This window comes from Penicillium coprophilum, assembly GCF_028826855.1.
Source record: "Penicillium coprophilum strain IBT 35676 chromosome Unknown utg000004l_segment0_segment0, whole genome shotgun sequence".
Taxonomy (NCBI): domain Eukaryota; kingdom Fungi; phylum Ascomycota; class Eurotiomycetes; order Eurotiales; family Aspergillaceae; genus Penicillium; species Penicillium coprophilum.
The window spans coordinates 7,096,811-7,116,282 of NW_026622723.1; the positions used below are offsets into that span (position 1 = coordinate 7,096,811).

The 19,472-nt window shown below is 49.2% G+C and overlaps 10 protein-coding genes across 10 annotated transcripts; 3 read left to right on the top strand and 7 right to left on the bottom strand.

The window, feature by feature from the left end:
- Window positions 1-905: 905 nt before the first annotated feature.
- N7500_007096 (putative nicotinamide nucleotide transhydrogenase) lies at window positions 906-4,425 on the bottom strand (the record flags this gene model as incomplete). The annotated part of the gene is made up of 5 exons (XM_056678240.1): window positions 906-937; window positions 999-1,073; window positions 1,131-1,319; window positions 1,373-4,261; window positions 4,332-4,425. 5 exons carry the CDS (start codon window positions 4,423-4,425, stop codon window positions 906-908), a joined length of 3,279 nt encoding a protein of 1,092 aa, XP_056533240.1.
- Window positions 4,426-5,024: 599 nt separating this feature from the next.
- N7500_007097 (uncharacterized protein) lies at window positions 5,025-6,254 on the bottom strand (the record flags this gene model as incomplete). The annotated part of the gene is made up of 4 exons (XM_056678241.1): window positions 5,025-5,200; window positions 5,252-5,654; window positions 5,711-5,833; window positions 5,892-6,254. 4 exons carry the CDS (start codon window positions 6,252-6,254, stop codon window positions 5,025-5,027), a joined length of 1,065 nt encoding a protein of 354 aa, XP_056533241.1.
- Window positions 6,255-6,524: 270 nt separating this feature from the next.
- Window positions 6,525-7,157, bottom strand: N7500_007098 (NADP transhydrogenase beta subunit; the record flags this gene model as incomplete). Its single annotated transcript, XM_056678242.1, has 4 exons — window positions 6,525-6,817; window positions 6,870-6,918; window positions 6,970-6,990; window positions 7,050-7,157. The coding sequence occupies 4 exons, from the start codon at window positions 7,155-7,157 to the stop codon at window positions 6,525-6,527; spliced, it is 471 nt and encodes a 156-aa protein (XP_056533242.1).
- A 703-nt stretch (window positions 7,158-7,860) lies between these two features.
- On the bottom strand, window positions 7,861-9,677 carry N7500_007099 (Zn(II)2Cys6 transcription factor; the record flags this gene model as incomplete). Its single annotated transcript, XM_056678243.1, has 3 exons — window positions 7,861-7,974; window positions 8,032-8,832; window positions 8,892-9,677. The coding sequence occupies 3 exons, from the start codon at window positions 9,675-9,677 to the stop codon at window positions 7,861-7,863; spliced, it is 1,701 nt and encodes a 566-aa protein (XP_056533243.1).
- A 681-nt stretch (window positions 9,678-10,358) lies between these two features.
- On the bottom strand, window positions 10,359-10,993 carry N7500_007100 (chorismate mutase; the record flags this gene model as incomplete). The annotated part of the gene is made up of 3 exons (XM_056678244.1): window positions 10,359-10,379; window positions 10,428-10,614; window positions 10,740-10,993. 3 exons carry the CDS (start codon window positions 10,991-10,993, stop codon window positions 10,359-10,361), a joined length of 462 nt encoding a protein of 153 aa, XP_056533244.1.
- A 233-nt stretch (window positions 10,994-11,226) lies between these two features.
- Window positions 11,227-12,167, top strand: N7500_007101 (uncharacterized protein; the record flags this gene model as incomplete). Its single annotated transcript, XM_056678245.1, has 4 exons — window positions 11,227-11,272; window positions 11,329-11,576; window positions 11,632-11,835; window positions 11,901-12,167. 4 exons carry the CDS (start codon window positions 11,227-11,229, stop codon window positions 12,165-12,167), a joined length of 765 nt encoding a protein of 254 aa, XP_056533245.1.
- A 161-nt stretch (window positions 12,168-12,328) lies between these two features.
- N7500_007102 (isopenicillin N synthase family dioxygenase) lies at window positions 12,329-13,470 on the top strand (the record flags this gene model as incomplete). The annotated part of the gene is made up of 2 exons (XM_056678246.1): window positions 12,329-12,712; window positions 12,784-13,470. 2 exons carry the CDS (start codon window positions 12,329-12,331, stop codon window positions 13,468-13,470), a joined length of 1,071 nt encoding a protein of 356 aa, XP_056533246.1.
- A 1,428-nt stretch (window positions 13,471-14,898) lies between these two features.
- N7500_007103 (uncharacterized protein) lies at window positions 14,899-15,633 on the top strand (the record flags this gene model as incomplete). Its single annotated transcript, XM_056678247.1, has 1 exon — window positions 14,899-15,633. The coding sequence occupies one exon, from the start codon at window positions 14,899-14,901 to the stop codon at window positions 15,631-15,633; it is 735 nt and encodes a 244-aa protein (XP_056533247.1).
- Window positions 15,634-15,997: 364 nt separating this feature from the next.
- Window positions 15,998-17,148, bottom strand: N7500_007104 (uncharacterized protein; the record flags this gene model as incomplete). Its single annotated transcript, XM_056678248.1, has 3 exons — window positions 15,998-16,780; window positions 16,836-16,990; window positions 17,037-17,148. The coding sequence occupies 3 exons, from the start codon at window positions 17,146-17,148 to the stop codon at window positions 15,998-16,000; spliced, it is 1,050 nt and encodes a 349-aa protein (XP_056533248.1).
- A 324-nt stretch (window positions 17,149-17,472) lies between these two features.
- On the bottom strand, window positions 17,473-18,234 carry N7500_007105 (uncharacterized protein; the record flags this gene model as incomplete). The annotated part of the gene is made up of 2 exons (XM_056678249.1): window positions 17,473-17,741; window positions 17,835-18,234. The coding sequence occupies 2 exons, from the start codon at window positions 18,232-18,234 to the stop codon at window positions 17,473-17,475; spliced, it is 669 nt and encodes a 222-aa protein (XP_056533249.1).
- Window positions 18,235-19,472: the final 1,238 nt, after the last annotated feature.

Sequence of the window (19,472 nt, forward strand, 5' to 3'; positions counted from 1 at the left end):
ACTTTGCTTCTGGGCAGCTAATGTATGATGGTCCATAGCTCGGCTAGGGGCAGCATCGAGTCGCATTCGGGATGGCTAGTGTCTACTTCTGGTATCTGATTTTGGGAAAACTATTTGTTTTGCTCTGGTTAGGGTTATGCGATTAGATCTGAATTACTTAGCTATCGAGACATCTATGTGTGACACAATTTGACATTTGTATCTATTTCTCCACGAGCATGGTGATCGTGTTCAATTCAAGCTTACTCGTGGGGTCAAGAGCCTCTTCGGAAATCTATACTTAGTGATCGGCATGCTGCTCTCCTATCGCAGTAACAGGAAAGAAGGAGGTGATATCATATCTTTAGAAAAATTGCATGTCTTACTTGGCAAGGGATACTTGATGGGTTCCTACATAGATCTGGACTGGCTGGAATCGGGTTGGGCTTGCAGGTTCCTTGCTACAGCGACAAGGGCGAACATTGCCAACCTCTACTCGAGGGATGTAGATTTCGTTTCGCTGCACAAATATAGAACAATATAGGGTAGTATATAATGGAATGTGGAAATTTTGTCTTACCCACCTCTGATCAATCGGGAAGCTGGTTGAGTGCCTAGAGCCCACAATCGTCGTCACGGACTGTTATAGTCTCCGCTAGGGGTTTGCCCGGGGACTCCACTACGATCTTCATTGAATGCCCAATTGGAGATTTTCTGGATTGGGCGTACTTTTTTTCCTGAGCAAATATTGCAAGTGCATTGAAAAACTCGATCTACTAAAGAGCAAATCGATAAAAGAGCAGTTCACCCAGCTTGAGCTTGTTAGAAAGCAATAAACACCCTACTTAGCATGATAATTCGCAGTAGACAAGGAGCAATTCAAACGTAACATGCAGTCGTCAAAGAGCTATGTAGCCAACCGAAGCCTACTTCCGTGCCTCTAGGGCAGCTTTAATCGCTGTTGGAAATGAATTAGCACCATTTTCCGTTTTTTAGATATCCATGCAAGCCACACATACCATCGCAAGATGTCTTAGCATCGCCAAAGAGCATCCGAGTTCCGGGCATAAAGAACATGGGGTTTGGAACATCCGCTGGGGAACATGTTAGATGAATCCGATTCATCGGTAATGACGGAGAAACAATCATACCATATCCGCTGGACATCCCCCGCTTCATCACTATAACCTCCTTACTCTTCCATGCATGGAGGACAGGCATACCGGAGATGGCCGAGTCTGGCTCCATGGCAATGGGGTTAACGGTGTCATTGGCGCCAATAACGAGGGTGACATCTGTATCAGAGAAGTCATCGTTGATCTCCTCCATCTCCAAGACAACTGCATTGATTGTTAGCGAATGGAGTTTCAGTCTAAGATTATCAACAACTTACTATCATATGGCACGGATGCTTCCGCAAGCAGCACGTTGCATTGACCGGGCATCCGACCAGCAACAGGGTGAATAGCGAAGCGAACGTTGACACCACGGGCACGCAGCAAGCGAACAATCTCTGAAAGAGCATACTGGGCCTTGGCAACAGCCATGCCATAGCCAACCACAATGATGACATTCTCAGCGCTGGATAAAGCATCCACGGTGTCATCGATGCTGGTTTGCGTGACCTCGCCCTCAATCTTTTTCTGGGATTGCGCAGCCTGAGTCCCAATTCCACCGAATAGGACATTTGTCAGCGACCGGTTCATGTTGACGCACATGATGTACGAGAGAATGGAGCCGCTGACACCGATCAGAGATCCGACACTGGTGAGAAGTGGGTTGTCGAGCATCAGGCCTTCCGCCACGAGGGCGAATCCGGAATAAGCATTCAACACTGTGATGACGACGGGCATGTCAGCACCGCCAATGGCTGCTGTCGTGGTGTATCCCTTCAGGAAACTGAGGATGGTGCTTGCTCCCAGACAGGTAGCTGCGATTGCAGGACTTCCTGGCGCCATTGTAATGAACGCTCCCATGGTGGCAATGTTACTGCCCAATAGTGTCGAATTGATAAGGTGTCGGCCGGGAAGAATCGTCGGCTTGGAAGACATGCGCCCTGCCAATTTCAAGAAGGCGACGATCGAACCTGTGAAGGTGATACCACCGATCAAAACACCCAAGTACGCTGTCGTCAGGTGTAGGGTTGTGATGTCACCAATATCAGCCATCACACTTCCGGCACTGGTCAGAACAGCAGCCAATCCTACCACCGAGTGGAGAGCAGCGACTGTTTGGGGAAGACCTGTTGGTGTAATGCGACGGCCGATCAAGCCTCCGATCAAGGCACCTGCTCCAGCAACAGCCGTGAACTGCGTCAGGGTCTCAGGAGAGAAGCCCACCGCAGCCAGTGAGGCCAGAATACCGGAGACTACTCCCAGAATACCGAAAATGTTACCGCGTCGGGCAGTCACCTGCGATGCCAGACTAGAGATTGAGCCCATGCACAGCATTGTGCTGACGAGATATCCAGCTTGGACCAGACCGGACATGCCAGTGCTGGCAGCCGCGATGAAGCCACCACCAAACACCAAGGCGGGGACAGCGTACAGCCATGGGTACTCGGGAGGGTCAGTTGGACGCTTGAACATATCGAGCATGCGCTTTGTGACCACAAAGCCACCGGAGATGTTCACGAAAGCCAAAAGTACGGAGGCAGCACCGAAGTATTCTGGGATAGTAGCCGGCACATAGCCTCCACCCATGATGAACAGTCCACCAATGCCCACCATGCCCGAAATGGCGTTGGTGACACTCATGAGTGGCGAGTGGAGCGCGGGTGCTACACCCCACACAGCACGATAGCCGACCAGACCAGCAAGTCCGAAGGTCATCATGTTGCCCATGAAGATTGGACCAGCTGCCTTTCCTAGGGCCAGCGTCGTGCCCATTGCACCAGTGACCGCTGTCACATCGCGTGTTGTCTTTTGCCACGGTGTCAATGCAACTTCTTCCTTTGCCGCGATAGCTTGGGCCTCTGGCTTTGGGGCTGGAGGTGGAGCGGGTGGAGCAGCAGGGGGAACTATTTCACCATTTAGAGTCACGATGGAACCGCGCACAACTTCATCTTTAAAGTCAATCCCAAAAGATTTATCCTGGGGAGCCATGGAGAGAAGGTACTTGGTGATGTTGTTCGAGTAAAGCGTTGAAGACTGGGTAGGGAGGCGCGAGGGAAGATCCGTGTAGCCGATGATAGTCACATCCTTGTAGGTGCTTAATTCCCCGGGAACTGTAGCTTCGCAATTTCCACCTGCCTCGGCGGCAAGATCAACAACAACAGAACCAGGCTTCATTGCCGCAATCATTTCCTTAGTAATGAGCTTTGGTGCAGGTCTGCCTGGGATCAGAGCTGTGGTGATAATGATATCGACCTCTTTAGCTTGCTCCATAAACAGTTTCATTTCAGCTTCGATGAATTCCTTGGACATTTCTTTGGCATAACCACCCTGACCAGAACCATCCTCCTGGAAATCAACTTCGACGAACTCGGCGCCCAAAGACTGGACTTGCTCGCGCACAGCAGGACGGGTATCAAAACCACGAACAATAGCACCCATGCGGCGGGCAGAGGCAATTGCACTCAAACCCGCTACGCCAGCACCGATAACAAGAACTTTACTCGGAGGAATCTTTCCAGCTGCAGTAACCTGACCGGTCAAGAACCGGCCAAAGTGGTTGGAAGCTTCCAGGACCGCCTTGTAACCTGCAATATTGGCCATGGAGCTAAGGGCATCAAAAGTCTGCGCACGAGAGATTCGTGGAATGCGATCCATCGCGAAAGAGGTCACGCCACGAGCCGCGAGTGCCTCGACGAGGGGCTTGTTCTGGAGGGGATAGATAAAAGATATAACTGTTGAGCCTTTGCGTAAAGCCTGGATTTCATTGAATGACCCCTCTGCCTGTGGGCTGCGGACCTTCAAGACGATATCACTCTGAGACCAGATTGCGTCCCGGTCGACCATTGTCGCGCCAGCCTTTTCGTAGGCATTGTCGAGTAGCTGAGCACGCTCGCCTGCACCGTGTTCGATGAGGACGCGGGAAACTCCCTTTTTCAACAGAAGGGCGACATTCTGTGGGGTAATTGCCACACGACGTTCACCAGGGAAGATTTCCAGAGGGACCCCAACAGTCAAGGCTGAGTAGGGGGTGGTAGATACGGGCTCCGAGGGAGGTGACTCAGACGAGGTTGTAGCGGTTCGTTTCGAAATCGAGGGCCATCGCGACTGGCAAACAGAGAGAGGTTTATTTTGCGATGAGAAAGATGTAGCTTGCCGAATTTGTGAGACTAATTAGAGGAAATCAGTTAGCAATCGGCTCAAGTTCGGCCTCCAACACCGCGATTTGGAGAAAATTACCCGACGTCACCGGCAGGAACGATTTCCCCGCGCGAGCAACGGACGCCCCAAAACACGGTCGTAGAGCTGACCGCAAGGATATTGGAGCGCTCATTGCGAATAAACCTGCAAGCTGCACGTTGTGTCGGGTCTTTTTTGTCTCATGGAATGCCTATTGGGCCCAGGAAGGGGTAGATGTACTGGGGTACCGCATCCAGTCCAGACTGAAAGGGCAGATAGACGCAATGCTAGAGATTTAGAAACAAAAGCTCTAAAAGACTCAAGAGCCACGGCATAAAGGCAGAAAGAAAGAAGCGAAAGGAGGGGAAGTTGAAGTTGAGTCAAAGCACCGATTCTCGGCAGAACATCCAGGCAAAGAGGGGAAGCGGCTGTCCTTGCGATGAAACCCTTCCAGGTATTGACAGTATGTACTGCTCATATGTTGGTATTGTCCTTCTAGTTTATAATCAATATCCTATAGCTTCCCCAGTAATCATAAACGCGGGGGGAGGTTGGAGAAGATAAGCCCTGGATTCTCCACATTACACAACTTAGGGGTACAACAGATTATGCGGCCTTATAAACATAGATAGGACGGAAAATCAAACTAGAATTGGCTGTAATATTATATGATCTAAGTCCAAAAGCCATCTACTGCAATCTATACCCAGAATTGATAACTGGCAGCTAGTTACACTTTCTCAGTCATCCACATCATCGAGTGCTCGACTCACCATGGTCGGTGAAGCCAACTTCTTCCACGGTCTCAGTGGCGCCCTTACTATCAATGAAGTGAGTGATGCGATCACGAGGAAGCCAGGCACTCTCGGGCATCAAAAAGTAGGAGATCAATGCCAAAATGGTGACTCCAGCCATGATAATGGGGGCATCTATGAAGGAAGTTAGTTATACGAAGACGTATAAAAAAAAGACCAACTTACAATTCAAGTTCTCGCCAGTCACTGGGAACACGTAAGGCGAGAACAGGACAGCCACAACCCAACCATTCCAGAAGACACCAATGAACTGGAACGGCTTGCTCCAGCGACCGAGACTCCACTGCGGCTTCGGGAACCGCTTTGGGGTGCATATCAGTCGACCCAGGCAGATCAGACCATAAGCGGCAGCACTGGGGACACCGGCTGCCGAGACAAGAGAAGTAAACGCCGTGGCGGATGGAAGAAGGGTGCAAGTAACCAGGGCGGCGACAGCCCAGACAACGATGACTGCGTTCCGTGGCTGGCCATTATTGACACGAGAGACCCAACCCGAGAATGGGAGCACACCATCACGAGCGACGGCAAAGACAAGACGAGAGGCGGCGATGATGGCAATTGCGGTGTTCTGGAAAATTAAGTTAGCGATGGATACTTCATGCACACGCACAGATGATAGCTCACCAGCCACAAAGCGAAAACGCAGACGATGTTCATGAAGATATGGGCGTGCTTGCCCAGAACAACGGCGTAAAGGGGCACAAAGGGTTGGGGCGAGCCAAAGCCCATCAGTGTCTCGGCATCAGGCTAGAGAAAGCTAGGTCAGTAAGCCGAAATAGGGAATTGACAGAAACCAAAGACGAACCGCGCAGAACAAAAAGAGAATGATGGTGGCCAAACCACCGAATCCACTGGCAACGGTACTCCAGAAGATACCACGGGCAGCAGTGACAGAGGCATTCTTGGTTTCTTCCGCAACGTGTCCCGAGGCATCGAATCCAATCAAAATACCAGCGGTAGCAAGATAGGAAAGACACCAGTTCCAGCCAGCCGGGGCTCCGGTGCCATTGTACGTAGTCATGAAGGCTTCGTGGGTGGTACGGAATCCCCAGGTGTGAGCGGTACCAATAGGCAACCAGATAAGGTTCAAGACAAAGTCAAGCATCACGACTGCGGAGGACCACCAGAAGACATATCTGAAGTATCGAGCTAAAACGATGTCAGACATGGCGAATCAAAGTTACACTTTGGTACATACGAGGCAAAAAGTTCAACAGAGCGGCCAGAGCCAGCAAGACCTCGGTGCAGATCCACTGGACTGAGCGAAATTTGACACTGCTTGTGTCTGAGGGGAAGTCGAGGTTGTATACAGTGATTTCCTAGAAGAGATATATTAGACCAAATCCCCGGAGAACCAAGAAAAAAAGAGACACACCGAAAGCATATAGTTCGTCGCAGCCTGGGTGTTGCCTATAGAAAAATTAACATCATACACGCCTTAGAGGTAGATGTCATGGAACGGACTTGCACAGAAGGTCGTCCAAGCCGTTGTGCTCCACCAAGCGACGATAAAGCCAAGGAGCCGGCCAAATCTAGGCCCACCAGCTTCGGCAGCCCATAGATAGATCGACCCGGCGGATGGAGAAGCCGAACAGACTTCCGCAATGACCGCAGCAGTGATGAAGGTGAACACCATGGTTACTAGGTAACTAGTCCAATAGGCTAGATTTCCACCGGCGGCAATACCAGTACTAAAGGTCACGCGAACACCACCAACAAAGTACAGCGCAGCTAGCAAAAAGTCAGTATGTGAATATAACGTGATGGACAGCGCGAACCGTACCGAATGTGGTCGCAAAATTCTCGAACAGATTGTATGTTCGATGCAGAACCTATTGAGTCAGTTGGTGATCTCAGATCATCATCTCTACAGTTCGACATACCGGCTTATAGCCCATTGTTCGCTACAACATCCGTGTTAGTATTTTTTTTTTCACGAACGCACCTGAATTGCATCACTTACCAGCAAAGCGGCATCATCCTGGTCCTTGCGCTCAGCTCGATTGCCACCTTCATTGGTGAGGAGGTCAGCGGGACCAGGGTCGTTGGAGGCCATATCTGGGTCTGGCATATAGAGAAGAAGGGAGCTAGATGTCCTATTTTCCCTGGGATATATTGTCGGTCAGATTTTTTTCCACAAGGTTTTAGGAGTCGACTTTCTAAGGTTAGTCCCGCAGTCAAAACGTTCCCAAATGATCCACTGTGATTAGACCCCACCTGGGTGCAAGTGGATTGGATCGGACTTGCTGTAGTTACGAGCTATGAGCAATCATTTGTCGTTCTATCTTCCTTTTTCAAGGGTTTCGTTTTTAAAGACTTTACTCCAGGGTAGAAAATAAATTAAAAATTCAATTCAAAGCCTCGGGGCCCGAATTGAAACAAGAAAAGATAGTCGGAGCTGTCTGGTCCGCATGACTCTTCCTATACATGATCCGTCCACATTATCACAAGTATTGCCTACAGATGTACGGTGATGATCTTCGATTATATCGGATCTAACCCAACGTGCTTCGGTTACACCGAGCAGTCCGGATTCGGATGGGGTTTATTTCCAGCACGTGGCAGCGTCATCGGCCCTGGGCCAAAAGTCTGCTGGCGCCGTGGCGATTAGGGGCCGTACCTGGAGCTCGGGGACTAAGACTAAATCAGCAATTCCATACTACCTAGGTATAGACTTTTTCTATTTCATATAACAATCATATTGGTCATAGATATGATTCCTCTCGGCGTCCTCGGAACCTTCAAGTTTGAAGATATCGACTCTAGTCATCCCATCAGGGAAGAAGAATATTGGTTTGAACTTCCTCCAAGGTCTGGATCCAACCTCCGGGAAAGGAGCGTCTCTTGAACCAGATCCCTTCTAGATTTTCAAGTGCTTTATCGACGTTCTAAATTGCGAGAGATTAGCATTCAGATCCGCATGATGGAGTTCCTGTGCAACATACTCTAAAACCAAACCGCTGCAACTCTTGCATTGTTTGGCGAACGTATTTTTGCTCACACTCACTCCGACTCTCCTGCCCGGCAATGAAAAGCGGCCACAGAACAGCCAATTGGCCGACATCTTTGGACAGTTTGAAAATCAGCAGAAGAATCCGACTGACCAGTATGCCCATATATGTCCAATCGGTGATCCAGCCGACACGCCCAGCTCCAGCAACCTGTAGTAGATGAACGAATGTTGCCTTCTCGTATGCTTCAATGCACCCCACATACTCGAGAACGTCAGGATACGGATACTGAGCAAGGATCTCATCATCCAGATCGCCGAGCAGCTGTAGACAGGGTGGGGCCATGGTCCGCCATGCAACGATTTGGTTGAAGATTTCTTTATACCGCGCGTCTGACTGGTCGTTTGTCATCCACGTTTTCTTGTCCGATGCAAACGTACTGATAGATGCTTGCACTTCCATCAGGCTTGACCATGCCTGCCGCAGCTCGCTCAGACGTGGGTTGTCGGGGATGGTCGACAATAGGCTTGGCGTCCCAAGATTGTATTCCCATTCTCCACCCATGGTCTTCCAGTAATCACCTTCGACAACGGTCCCACCGGGTGTTGCGCATGCACCCGCCACATCGAGATAGGAGAGTAGGGAGACGAGGAATGGACGGAGCGGGTGATTTGTATCAGCGACGCGTTGTACTTCACGGGCCGGGTCTCCGGGTTTCGGATAGAAGAGGAGGTTGTATATTTCACGAGCTCCTTTGAGATGTACTACCCAGTTATTGTGTTGAGAATCCATCATCTGCAAGCATGTTAGTTGATTGATCATGAGTTTCAGGTCTGCCAGACAAGAAAACAAACCTCGAATAAGGAAAGTAATAGGCACGTCGCGAAATCTGTTAAGCCAAGCTGCTCGCTGGGATCTGAGTATCGGGCGCGAAAGCCTTTCACCACCACACCATATTTGGCCATTGCCTGCTGGAAATGCCTATTGCGCTGCGATCCCACCGAGGTGTTTGCGAGATGTAATGCGCCCAATGCCTGCATTGCGTTGGCCATTGTTGGAGATGACCGGGACAGATCCGGAAAATGTGTACGGTACGGATTGGCATTGTGGACGGCGTTGTAGATGATGAGCAAGGGTGATACCTGATCGACAAAATGTGTGAGATAACGCTCTTCAACGTTCTGGATCGATTTCGCGATACTGATCGACGTCACAGGATCCTGGAAGCGGAACGTGGTTGTTGCTTGCGCCCGCGTGGTCGGGGCGATCATAACCTTGCAGAGTTGCTTGCTGTCAGCATCTTCCGTCTCCCCTGCTGGAGGGACTGTAGAAGTGTCGCTTGACTCAGGGCTGCAAGTTGAATTATTGATCCGTCTATTCGTCGGCAGTGAGTCGGTCGGTGTCTGAGAAGGTCCGTAGACCTTGAAGGTCATCCGCCCTTGAGCGCCATCGCATTCGCGCCCAAGGCGGACGCAATTGTTACAGGCGGGAGAAGCCTCGTCGCAGCGAACATGGCGGCTGCGACAGGTGGAGCACCCGGTAAATCCTCGATGATGCCATCGACGGACTCGTTTTCGGGGTTCGGTGGGTTGCGTATCGGAAGCGTCCGACAACGGTGCACCCTCCGTGCGTATCTCCATCGGGCGCCAGACTCGGAGATAAAATACATGTGGTTTTCAGACATGGACACCTGGAAGGCTCATCGTCATCCGATCATGGTGGAAGTGATCAAAGAAATCCAACAATACTATGGATTTGGAGGGGCGCTAACGGCAAAACGCAGCTGCTCTTGGCCAATGGCTTATCCATGGTCTTGTGTGGTCACTTCTTATTTTAAATCTTTCCTCAACATATGAGTCAAACTAAACATTTTTGCATCCTGCATAAGTTTTTGACGCTTAGAAGCTCTTAGCTCGACCTTAGCGTCAACGGTTCACGCGTTGGGGCTGATCATACATAGTACAGAGAATCTTTCTTCAAGTTTGCTATCGGAGGAATGTCAGTGTTGTGTTTTTATTTGAACAGCAAGAATGCTTATCCATGTATGCGACCTTGTGATTCATCTTGAGTGTTCATATTTTTACAGTCCCAGATATTCTGTTCAGGTGTCTTCTTTTAAGATATTCTCTTCCCTTTCTCGGATTTGCAGGTAAGTAGATGGTAGATAGAAAGCGGCAGGAGGCTTAATTTATGGAATCGACTCGAAGGATTGATTCTAGCCCTAATATAAACCAACAAATTATCACAACCAGCTTCCTTCTTGGGAACTGACTCCCAACCTGGTGGTGGGGGCCATTTGTGTTCGTGAACCATTGCTCTTATTATTCAACATAGGCATCAAACTTGGAGGAATCAGCTTCAGATCTGATAGATGTGGCAAGCTCACTTACAATGCACTCTTCAAAAGGCACGCTGGAGTTCAAAATGGCCCCCATGGCCGCCCGGGCAATCGTCACTGGCACCCCAATATCCACCGCCTGCTGCTCTGCCTGCTTGAGGACGGCCTCATTGCGCGAGGGAACATTCACAGAAGCCCGTGTGGACTTGAACCGAGTGGCCTCGCGGACATAAGCGGCCCTATAGGAGTCAAAACGTCAATGCCAATGTCATAACTAGAGGTCATGGGATTGTTGTTGGGGCCCGCTTTTTCTTGTGGATCATTTGGGCCAAATCAGAGAGGGTATGGAACACGGAGTACAAACCGCCGATTTAGGAGACTGAGTAGTTCATTGTCGATATCATCGAGCGCGGTACGGATCTCGTCGAGGGAGTCACAGCAGGTAGTTGGTGTGCCATTTGACGAAAAATGGACACTCGGGGTACCCCATGGCACAGGGCGGTGGTCCGCTGAAGGTGTTGAGATCACATTGGAGCCATAGCAGGTATTTGTACTGGCATTGGCGATGGAACCTGCAATAGCAAAAGCTACAAATCCAAAGAGAAGGAAAAGCATCATAAGTACAAAGGTAAATTTGCGAGGAATTTCTCGCTGTTGATTGCCTACTGTAAGGGGTTAGTTGATCATCCGGGAAATGCCCGTATGTGGAGTGGGAATATTCAGTATTACGATATCTCTATACATGCGGGGAACCGGGTTTCACTCCGAGCTTTATACCCCTCGGACACATCTTTAAAAGGACTTGCTCTTTGTTTTTCTATTCCATCACTCAATAATTCTCTTTAAACTCCATGTCTCAGGGTTCAAGACTCCAAGGCAAGGTTGCCATCGTCACCGGTAAGGCTGTTACTCCAGACCTTCGTGATAGATACTGATACCCCTCTTTCTCTCAGGAGGAGGTGCTGGATTTGGTGCAGCTATTGCTCGGCGATTCGGAGAAGAGGGTGCTAAAGTAATCGTGACCGATATCAACGTCGAGGGCGGCGAGAAAGTCGCCGCGCAGAATCCTTCCAACCTCATCTTCCAGCGTCAAGATGTTACACAAGAAGCGGACTGGAATATGATCTTGGACTTAGCATTCTCCAAGTTCGGGCGAGTGGATATCTTGGTGAATAATGCAGGCACTACTTATCGCAACAAGGTAGGATTCATTTATTTCAGGGTTGTATGAAGAGACATCACTGACTTTCTTTTAGCCAACGGCAGAGGTTACAGAGGAAGAGTGGGAACGTGTGTTCAAGGTCAACGTGAAGAGTATTTATCTTGCCACAAAGGCTCTGATGCCGCGTTTCATCGAGCAGGGCCAGGGTGGTTCAGTGATCAACATCTCCTCCACGGGCGCCAGTCGACCACGCCCTGGATTAGTCTGGTATAATGCCACTAAGGGGGCAGTCAGTAATGTGAGTCTTGACACTCGGAATATCTAGACCATGTATAATGGATTGCTAACGATTAATCAATACAGGCCACCAAAGGTCTCGCTGCGGAGTACGGTCCCCACAATATCCGATTCAACTCTGTCGCTCCTCTTCTGTCTGGTACTGGACTGTTCTCCATGTTCACCGGTATGGAGGATACCCCGGAGAACCGAGAAAAGTTCATCGGAAATGTCCCACTGGGCCGCCTCACCGACGTGGATGATATCGCCAATATGTGCCTGTACCTAGCCAGTGACGAGGCTCGTTTCATCAACGGCACTGAGATGGTGGTGGATGGTGGAAAATGTGTTTAAATAGGACAAATATAAGAGCCGACACTTGTCAAATGAATATCTCTCCATTTACCCCGCAGAAACGTGGGGTAGAGTAAATTGTTCATGCGCGGTGGCTTCATTTGCCAACAATCACCTCCATTAAAGCCACTACCACTGAATACTACTGGCCTGGTCCAAAAATGACGTCCAACTTCAAATGCATCCCCGTCATCGACCTATCCCTTGCCAAATCGCCTTTGACCCGCCCCAAGCTTCTCCAAGAGCTCCACCATGCCCTCACCTGTGTTGGATTCCTGTATATCACAAATCACGATGTCCCCCAAGACACAATCTCGGACCTCAAACATGCCCTCCCCACACTCTTCGCCCTCGATCCAACTGCAACTGAAAAAGAAGAGGTGGCTTTACACAACTCACCCCAATTTCTGGGATACAGCCAAGTAGGCTCAGAAACAACAGCCGGAGTCGCAGATAAACGTGAGCAGTTTGAGTTTGCAACCGAGCTCCCAGACTTATGGCGCGCGGGTCTTCCTCTGTATGAAAGGTTGAAGGGGCCGAACCAGGTACATCAAACCCTATCCCAACCATCTCACCGGTCAGCTGGCTAAGAAGCTATGCTAATTATAATCAACAGTGGCCGTCACACGATCCCTCTCTTCGAAGCGTCATTGAGAAATATATCCGTGAACTAACAAGTCTCGGTGAGCGGTTCTTGCGCCTGGTAGCCGAAGCACTCTCTTTGGACCCCGAGACTTTATTTTCATTCCTCTCGGAACAGCACCGTCTCAAGCTAGTCCATTACCCTGCCTCGGATCCTAGTTCAGACCCCAACATTCAAGGTGTGGGTCCTCACAAAGATTCATCTGGATGGTGGACATTTCTTCTTCAAGCATCACCACCAACCGTAAAGGGCTTACAGGCTCTTAACAAGACAGGTGAATGGATCGACATTCCAGTGATTGAAGATACATTCGTTGTGAATATCGGGCAGGCGTTCGAGGTGGTTACTCATGGTGTGTGTAAGGCGACGACGCACCGTGTTTTGTCAGGTCCGTCGGAGAGATATAGTGTGCCCTTTTTTCAGGGTGTTCGGGGTAGTTTGACCAAAGGGGAGGCGCTTGAGACTCTCAGGGAACATTTTGCGACGCAAACGATGGCCCTTGAGGCGTCGGAGGGTGCGAATATTGACTCGGCCTTTTTGGGCGGCAAGTATGATACTTGGGGCGAGTCGCAATTGCGCACAAAGATTCGGAGTCATCGTGATGTAGGGCGGATGTTTTATGCAGATGTGTTTCATGATTATGTCAATGACGATAGTTGAAATCGAGGACTGAGTGAGGAAGTCGTACTCATTGCAAAAAAAAAAAACATCGCAAGCCGGTGAAGAAAGGTGGAGGCTTGCGCAATGTTTACTATATCTTATTACAAAGGGTAAGATGTGAGGCTCTGGCAGCTAATAGACTACTGAACTGTGTTGCAACTGTATCAGCCAATTTCGACCAAGGCCAAGCTCTCAATAACCAGAGTAACATGGCATGCTCCTGACCATTCACACCGCGATGGAGTGTAGCATTCAATGGTGACATTGCAGCGCCCTGACCTTTCACTTGAATTTTCCACCAAACAGTGTGACTTGAAACGAAATCTTACATCGCAGAGCCCCTTCATTGCATCGGTCATCAAAGGCATCAACATATGCGATACAACACCAACTAAAGACAAAATCAGTATTCTTCAGAACAATTACAGGTCCATGCGGGCACACGTCACTATGGGGGTATCACAAAAGTGTTCCATCAGTCGAAAGTCGAACTTGATGTTTTAATCTAACGGATTAATCTAAACCACACCAGATCGAGCTAGAGATCATCTAAAAACGCTTGGCATTTTGATTGCATAACTGTGGGGATCTACGAATCGCATGCCGACTTTGGAAGGAACAAGATGGGTCGGAATTTCATTATAGCGCGAACTGAAACTGATAGTCAGGGACATTCCTCTTTGGGAACTGTGTGGGAATATGTATGCTGTTTGTTACATGGAATAAATTGTAGGGGTACGAATCTACTCCATTCTGCTTCGATATATCGATCCGCACATTCAAGGAGTATATGAATTACTCTCGGGATGTAGATCTGACTTTTTCTTTTAGTTGGCAGTACCTTCATCATATAGTTCGGACGGGAGGTAATACGTTGAACAGGTGAGGTTTATGCGGTAGATCAGATCTCAAAGAACCTTGGAAAGCTTCAAGGATTTTTATGTATTAAGACCCACTTCTTAAGTGGATTCTGCAAAGGTTTGGAGCCCCTACAGCGTATGGACGTGTCTGTATTTATAAAAATGTCTCTTACGATTCCAAGGATATAGATCTTGGAACTCATCTTGGAACTCGAAGGCTGATATCTGAAATGCGGGTGTGAACTCCTGGCGTGGCTAGATATGTTATGGGCTCAATATAGGCTGGAAAAGGGGGATAAATAAGAAGCGCCTAATATATTAAATTGTACTCCACCGTATGATAGATACGTCCAGAGACGTTCATTTTATAGTACCCCAGGAACGGGCGGCACCGGCAGACAAGAAGTTTGCAGATCATCATTTACAATAAACGCTTCAGTGTTTCGTCTTGATCAATTCTTAAAGTGCAAGCTACTCCACTCCGTAGATGCCGTAAGTCTATATAAAGTGCGTCAAACAACCCATTGACGATGTTATTCCACAAACGCAATCCCCTCAAGCCATCAACATGAAGTTCTCTCAATCTCTTCTCTTCACTCTCCCATTCCTTCAATCCGCCGTAGCCCAGGGCGGTGGCATGGTCGGCATCGGCTGGTCCGTCGAGAATGTTCCCGATGAGGGTTTGAGTGAGATCTACTTCCCCATGGACATCTCCGGTTCTCCTCACGAGGGCGGTTTCTACTTTGCCCAGCAATTCGGCTTCGTCAACCAAAAGGATGTCGGCTACACCGGTCTGCAGCCCCGTTCAAACGACCATGGCCTTCCCGTCATCCATGGAGTCTTCTCCAGCTTCAATGAGGGCACCACCTCTGACGACCCTAACTGCAGCGACGGTGCCGACGGTGGTGCCGGCGTGAGCTGTGCCGTTGAAATCGTCAGCCCCTTCGAGCACCAATATCAGCTCCACATCAAGAACACCGAGGGAACCAAGTGGGTCGGTACTCTCGTTGATGTTGTCAAGGGAAACAGCACTCAGATTGGCTCTTACACTCTTCCTGCTGGATCAAAGGGTATTCAGAGCTCTCAAATGGGCTTTGTGGAGTTGTACGGCTGGAACGACGACAAGAAGGAGCACGTGTGCTCTGATGTGCCCAAGCACTCTGTTATTTTCGGCGAACCTATCTCCAAGGGCTACTCTGGAGCCCTGAGTGCTCCTTACGAGTACGGTGACTGCGTTGGTGAGTCTCAATTTGAGTCCCACAGCCACTCTGATGGCAGCTACTCGGTCACTGTTGGATGGTAAATGGAGGAAGAAGTTGAGACAGGGAGCTCTCATGTCTCGGTCTACTTCATCAGGCATGAATTAGACTTGAACAATTCCAAACGAAACCAACTGTCGATGGATTCTTCATCAAGGAGATCCAAATCCATTTCTCTCGTTGAATATAACAACGAAACAATGTCTATGCCCCGGTCAATGACACACATGGGCACAAAGACGGATTTAATTCAAACAATCTCTTTAGCTACTTGAAAATCAACAATATTTCCAGGTTGAATTCGGTGGCATGTCTCTTTTCTATGTTAAATATCTATCTGTTTGGGTTAAAGAATTGTTTAACTGTACAAGCCGGGCCTCCCAGACACTCTATCTCCACAGAAAATAACTAAAACCGCCGAGACTCAACATCAGGTTTATTCCCAACAGCAATCTCAATCTTCTCAATAATCTCATCCGTCAACTTCTCCGCCACCGCCAGAGCCTGAATATTATCAATGACCTGCTGCGGCTTGGATGCACCCGTAATCATTGACGAGATATTGGGATTTTTCAAAATCCACGCAAGCGCCAACTGCGCCGTCGAAACACCAAGTTCCTCAGCGATAGGCGTCAACGCCGCAACCTGATCCAGCTGACGCTGCCAGGTCTCATCCCCAACGGTCTTCCGTAGACCTTGAATATAAACATCCTTCGACTCTGCCAGCCGTGACCCAGGGGGAGGAGCAGCAGCATGGTTATACTTGCCCGTCAAGACACCTCCCTTCAATGGCGAGAATACCGTCAGACCGAGACCATGTGACTCATATAGCCAGCGGTACTCCTTCTCTACACGCTCACGCGCGAGGAGGTTATACTGCGGCTGCTCGACAACAGGACCGACAAGGCCGAGTTTGTCGGCAATGCGCCAGGCGTCTGAAATCTCACTGGCCGACCACTCCGAGGTGCCCCAGTAGAAAGCCTTGCCGTTGTCAATGAGGTAGTTGAAACCACGGACGATCTCTTCCATGGGGGTATCGCGGTCTGGGCGATGTGCGTAAACAACATCTACGTATGGCAGCGCTAGCCGCTGCAGAGAGAAGTTCATGCCCTCGATAATGTGCTTGCGGGAGAGCCCGTTATTGTTGAGTGGTCTGGCTGGGTTTGCGCTGTTGGCACTGCCCCAGTAAATCTGAAAGATGGGTTAGTGGGGACAATCAGACTAGAGGGAAAATTGGGTTTCTTACCTTGGTGGAGATGACGAGATCGTTTTGCTTCCAGCCGAATTTCTTGATGGCCTCTCCGAGCACGATCTCTGACTGTCCGTCTGAGTATTTCTCGGCGGTATCAAAGAAGTTGACGCCGGCATCGTAGGCAACCTTCATGCACTCAAGGGCGGTTTCTGTGATTTGTTAGCTCCGCCCGATTCTATGTAGAGATGATCCTACCATTCCCGACGTGTCCCCCATATGTGAGCCAGCTACCCAGCGAGATTACCGAGACTTTCAGACCGGTTCTACCGAGGAACCGGTATTGCATTTCAGGAAGAGAGTCAGCCATTTTGCAAGATAAATTCAAGATTGAAAGTGAGAAAAGAAACAGTCGACAAGAGTCGACAAGACCGACTTTATAAAGACGGGCCGATGCGGGGTTAGAACAAGCCCGGACTTAACGGCGTCGCCATCGACGGCTGGACCTTCCGTGGAGAAACGGGGGCTGTTTTACTTCGAAACGGGTGGAATCAAATGGCGCAATATGAATCACTTCAATAAATTGTGTTGATATCCACCTTTCTCCAGCCCTGATTACTACACATTACTTGATTCCTTCGCCATTTCCCTTTTCAGCGACAACACCTCAAAACCAAAAGTACATCCCATTACTTCAAAACTCACACCCAGTGGGATTAGCGCCAGGCCAGTCAGGATAGACTGGAGTCTGCCCCGCATGAGCACATTGACAAAACTCAGTCTCCAAAGGGATATCCGAGCACACGCCCGCCGACTGGGTGGCGCAGTACTCATTGATCGACACGGAGGTTGTCATATCCCGTGGACAGGAGCTATATGGCATACAGAAGGTGTCATAGTTCGACGAGCCTGGTAGTAGGGTCATGCTGTACCATTGGTATGCAGCACAGGAGCAGGAGACAGCTACAATGATCCAAATTAGCCTCAGGGCTTGACCCTTGTCTCATGGGATAGAAAATAGGGACGATGGTGTCGAAAAGGAAACGCCAAACTTACCTCTGATTACAGTCGATTCTCCTCCTACCAAGGTACCCTGATAGATGGTGGACGTCGAATATGGAATAGCTCCATTCGAGCACTCGGTAGTAATCCAGGGCTCACTGAGCGGAAAACAGCTCGATTGCTCCATGCAATGATCCGGATGCCAAACAGACGGGAAGAATCCCTGTGCGCACTCGATGGGAGGTTCCTGGCTGAAGCAGTATGAAACTGGGGTTCCCAGCGTACAGTCCGTCGTATAGACAACAGTTTGACCGTGAGAGCACCTCAGCTCGGGGCCTTGGGTGATTACCACCGGCGCTGCAGCCGTGGTGATCGAGGCGGTTTGTTGAGGGATAGCCATTGTGGCCGAGAGGAAGAGCGCAATAAAAAGATACACTCGGTGGAGGAGTCCCATTGTGACAGTGTCAAATTTTATTAGGTACGCATGAACGAACTTGACATCGAAATTGTGATAGGGCGATGTGCTGGTGCGGTGGGCTGGAAATAACTTTCCCGGGACCCAGAGCTGGATCCTGTCTTATATATTGGCAAATATCCAACATTGGGAACGGCCCAATTTGGGCTCTTCTCGAGAATTAGGACTCGCCCAGCTTGGCTGATTAGAGAACCAGAGTTACGATGGTTAAGTAGCAGTGGCTGATAGATTCGCTGGAGCATCAGAGACAGCGAAGTTCAGCTCATGCTACCTCGCGCAAGGAGTGCGTGCAACCCTTTTCATAGATAGCGACGACTAGGCTGGGCATATAATTTCCAGTTGTATCAGCCTAGGTCAGCATAGATCTATAAAAATAGAAGCTTACCCCTCGTCAACCAAGCAAGATATTCTTATTCGGGAAGTCCATGGCAAACCCGTTCTCAGCAATGGTGTGAGTAGTTATCGATATCACTTGATTGACCACGTATAACAGGGTCTTGAACTGACAGCGCTAGAGCAGATAATAACTTTCCATGTTGTGCCATCTAAGTGTGCTACACGGACAGGTGGCTCGGGGAGGTGCACTGATACAGAGCAATGAATGTCCATTGCGACGCTGACTTGACTTTGTCTATAGTTGAAGGATCTGGATAGTCCTCAATGGTAGAGATAAACCCAAACATGCTCATACATTGTCACATACCCTGCGATTTTTGGTGTTCTTGTCTTGGAATTGATGGCCTTGTCGCTGTTGTCAGGCCACCTTACGTCCCATCTGTCCCACGGATTGTTGTACGGAATACGTACAGCATGGCCGTTGCGTACTGTCCTAAGGTAGCCTAGTTTTTCCCTTGCATGGAGTTGCCGAGACACCTACTGAGAGGTTGAGTTGAGATAAAACATTGGAAAACAATTACATATGCGAGGTGGAGTTTGAGACGTACGTTGTACATTGCTGCTGTCCCATCTATGATATTATATGACGAAAACTGAAGATAAGCAAAACAATGAGATCTAGACTACTAAAGGAGCTTGCAAGGTTTTATGTTTTACATCGATTTTTAACAGCCAATGCAGTTCAATTGTGTACCGGCCAGGACTATTTAAAATTTTATCTCGAGAACGACAATATGGTCAATGCACACCCTAGTGGAGGATGTCCAACAATCGGAACAAATTAAATTTACATGAATCAAAGCTCCCAGAGGTACAATCCA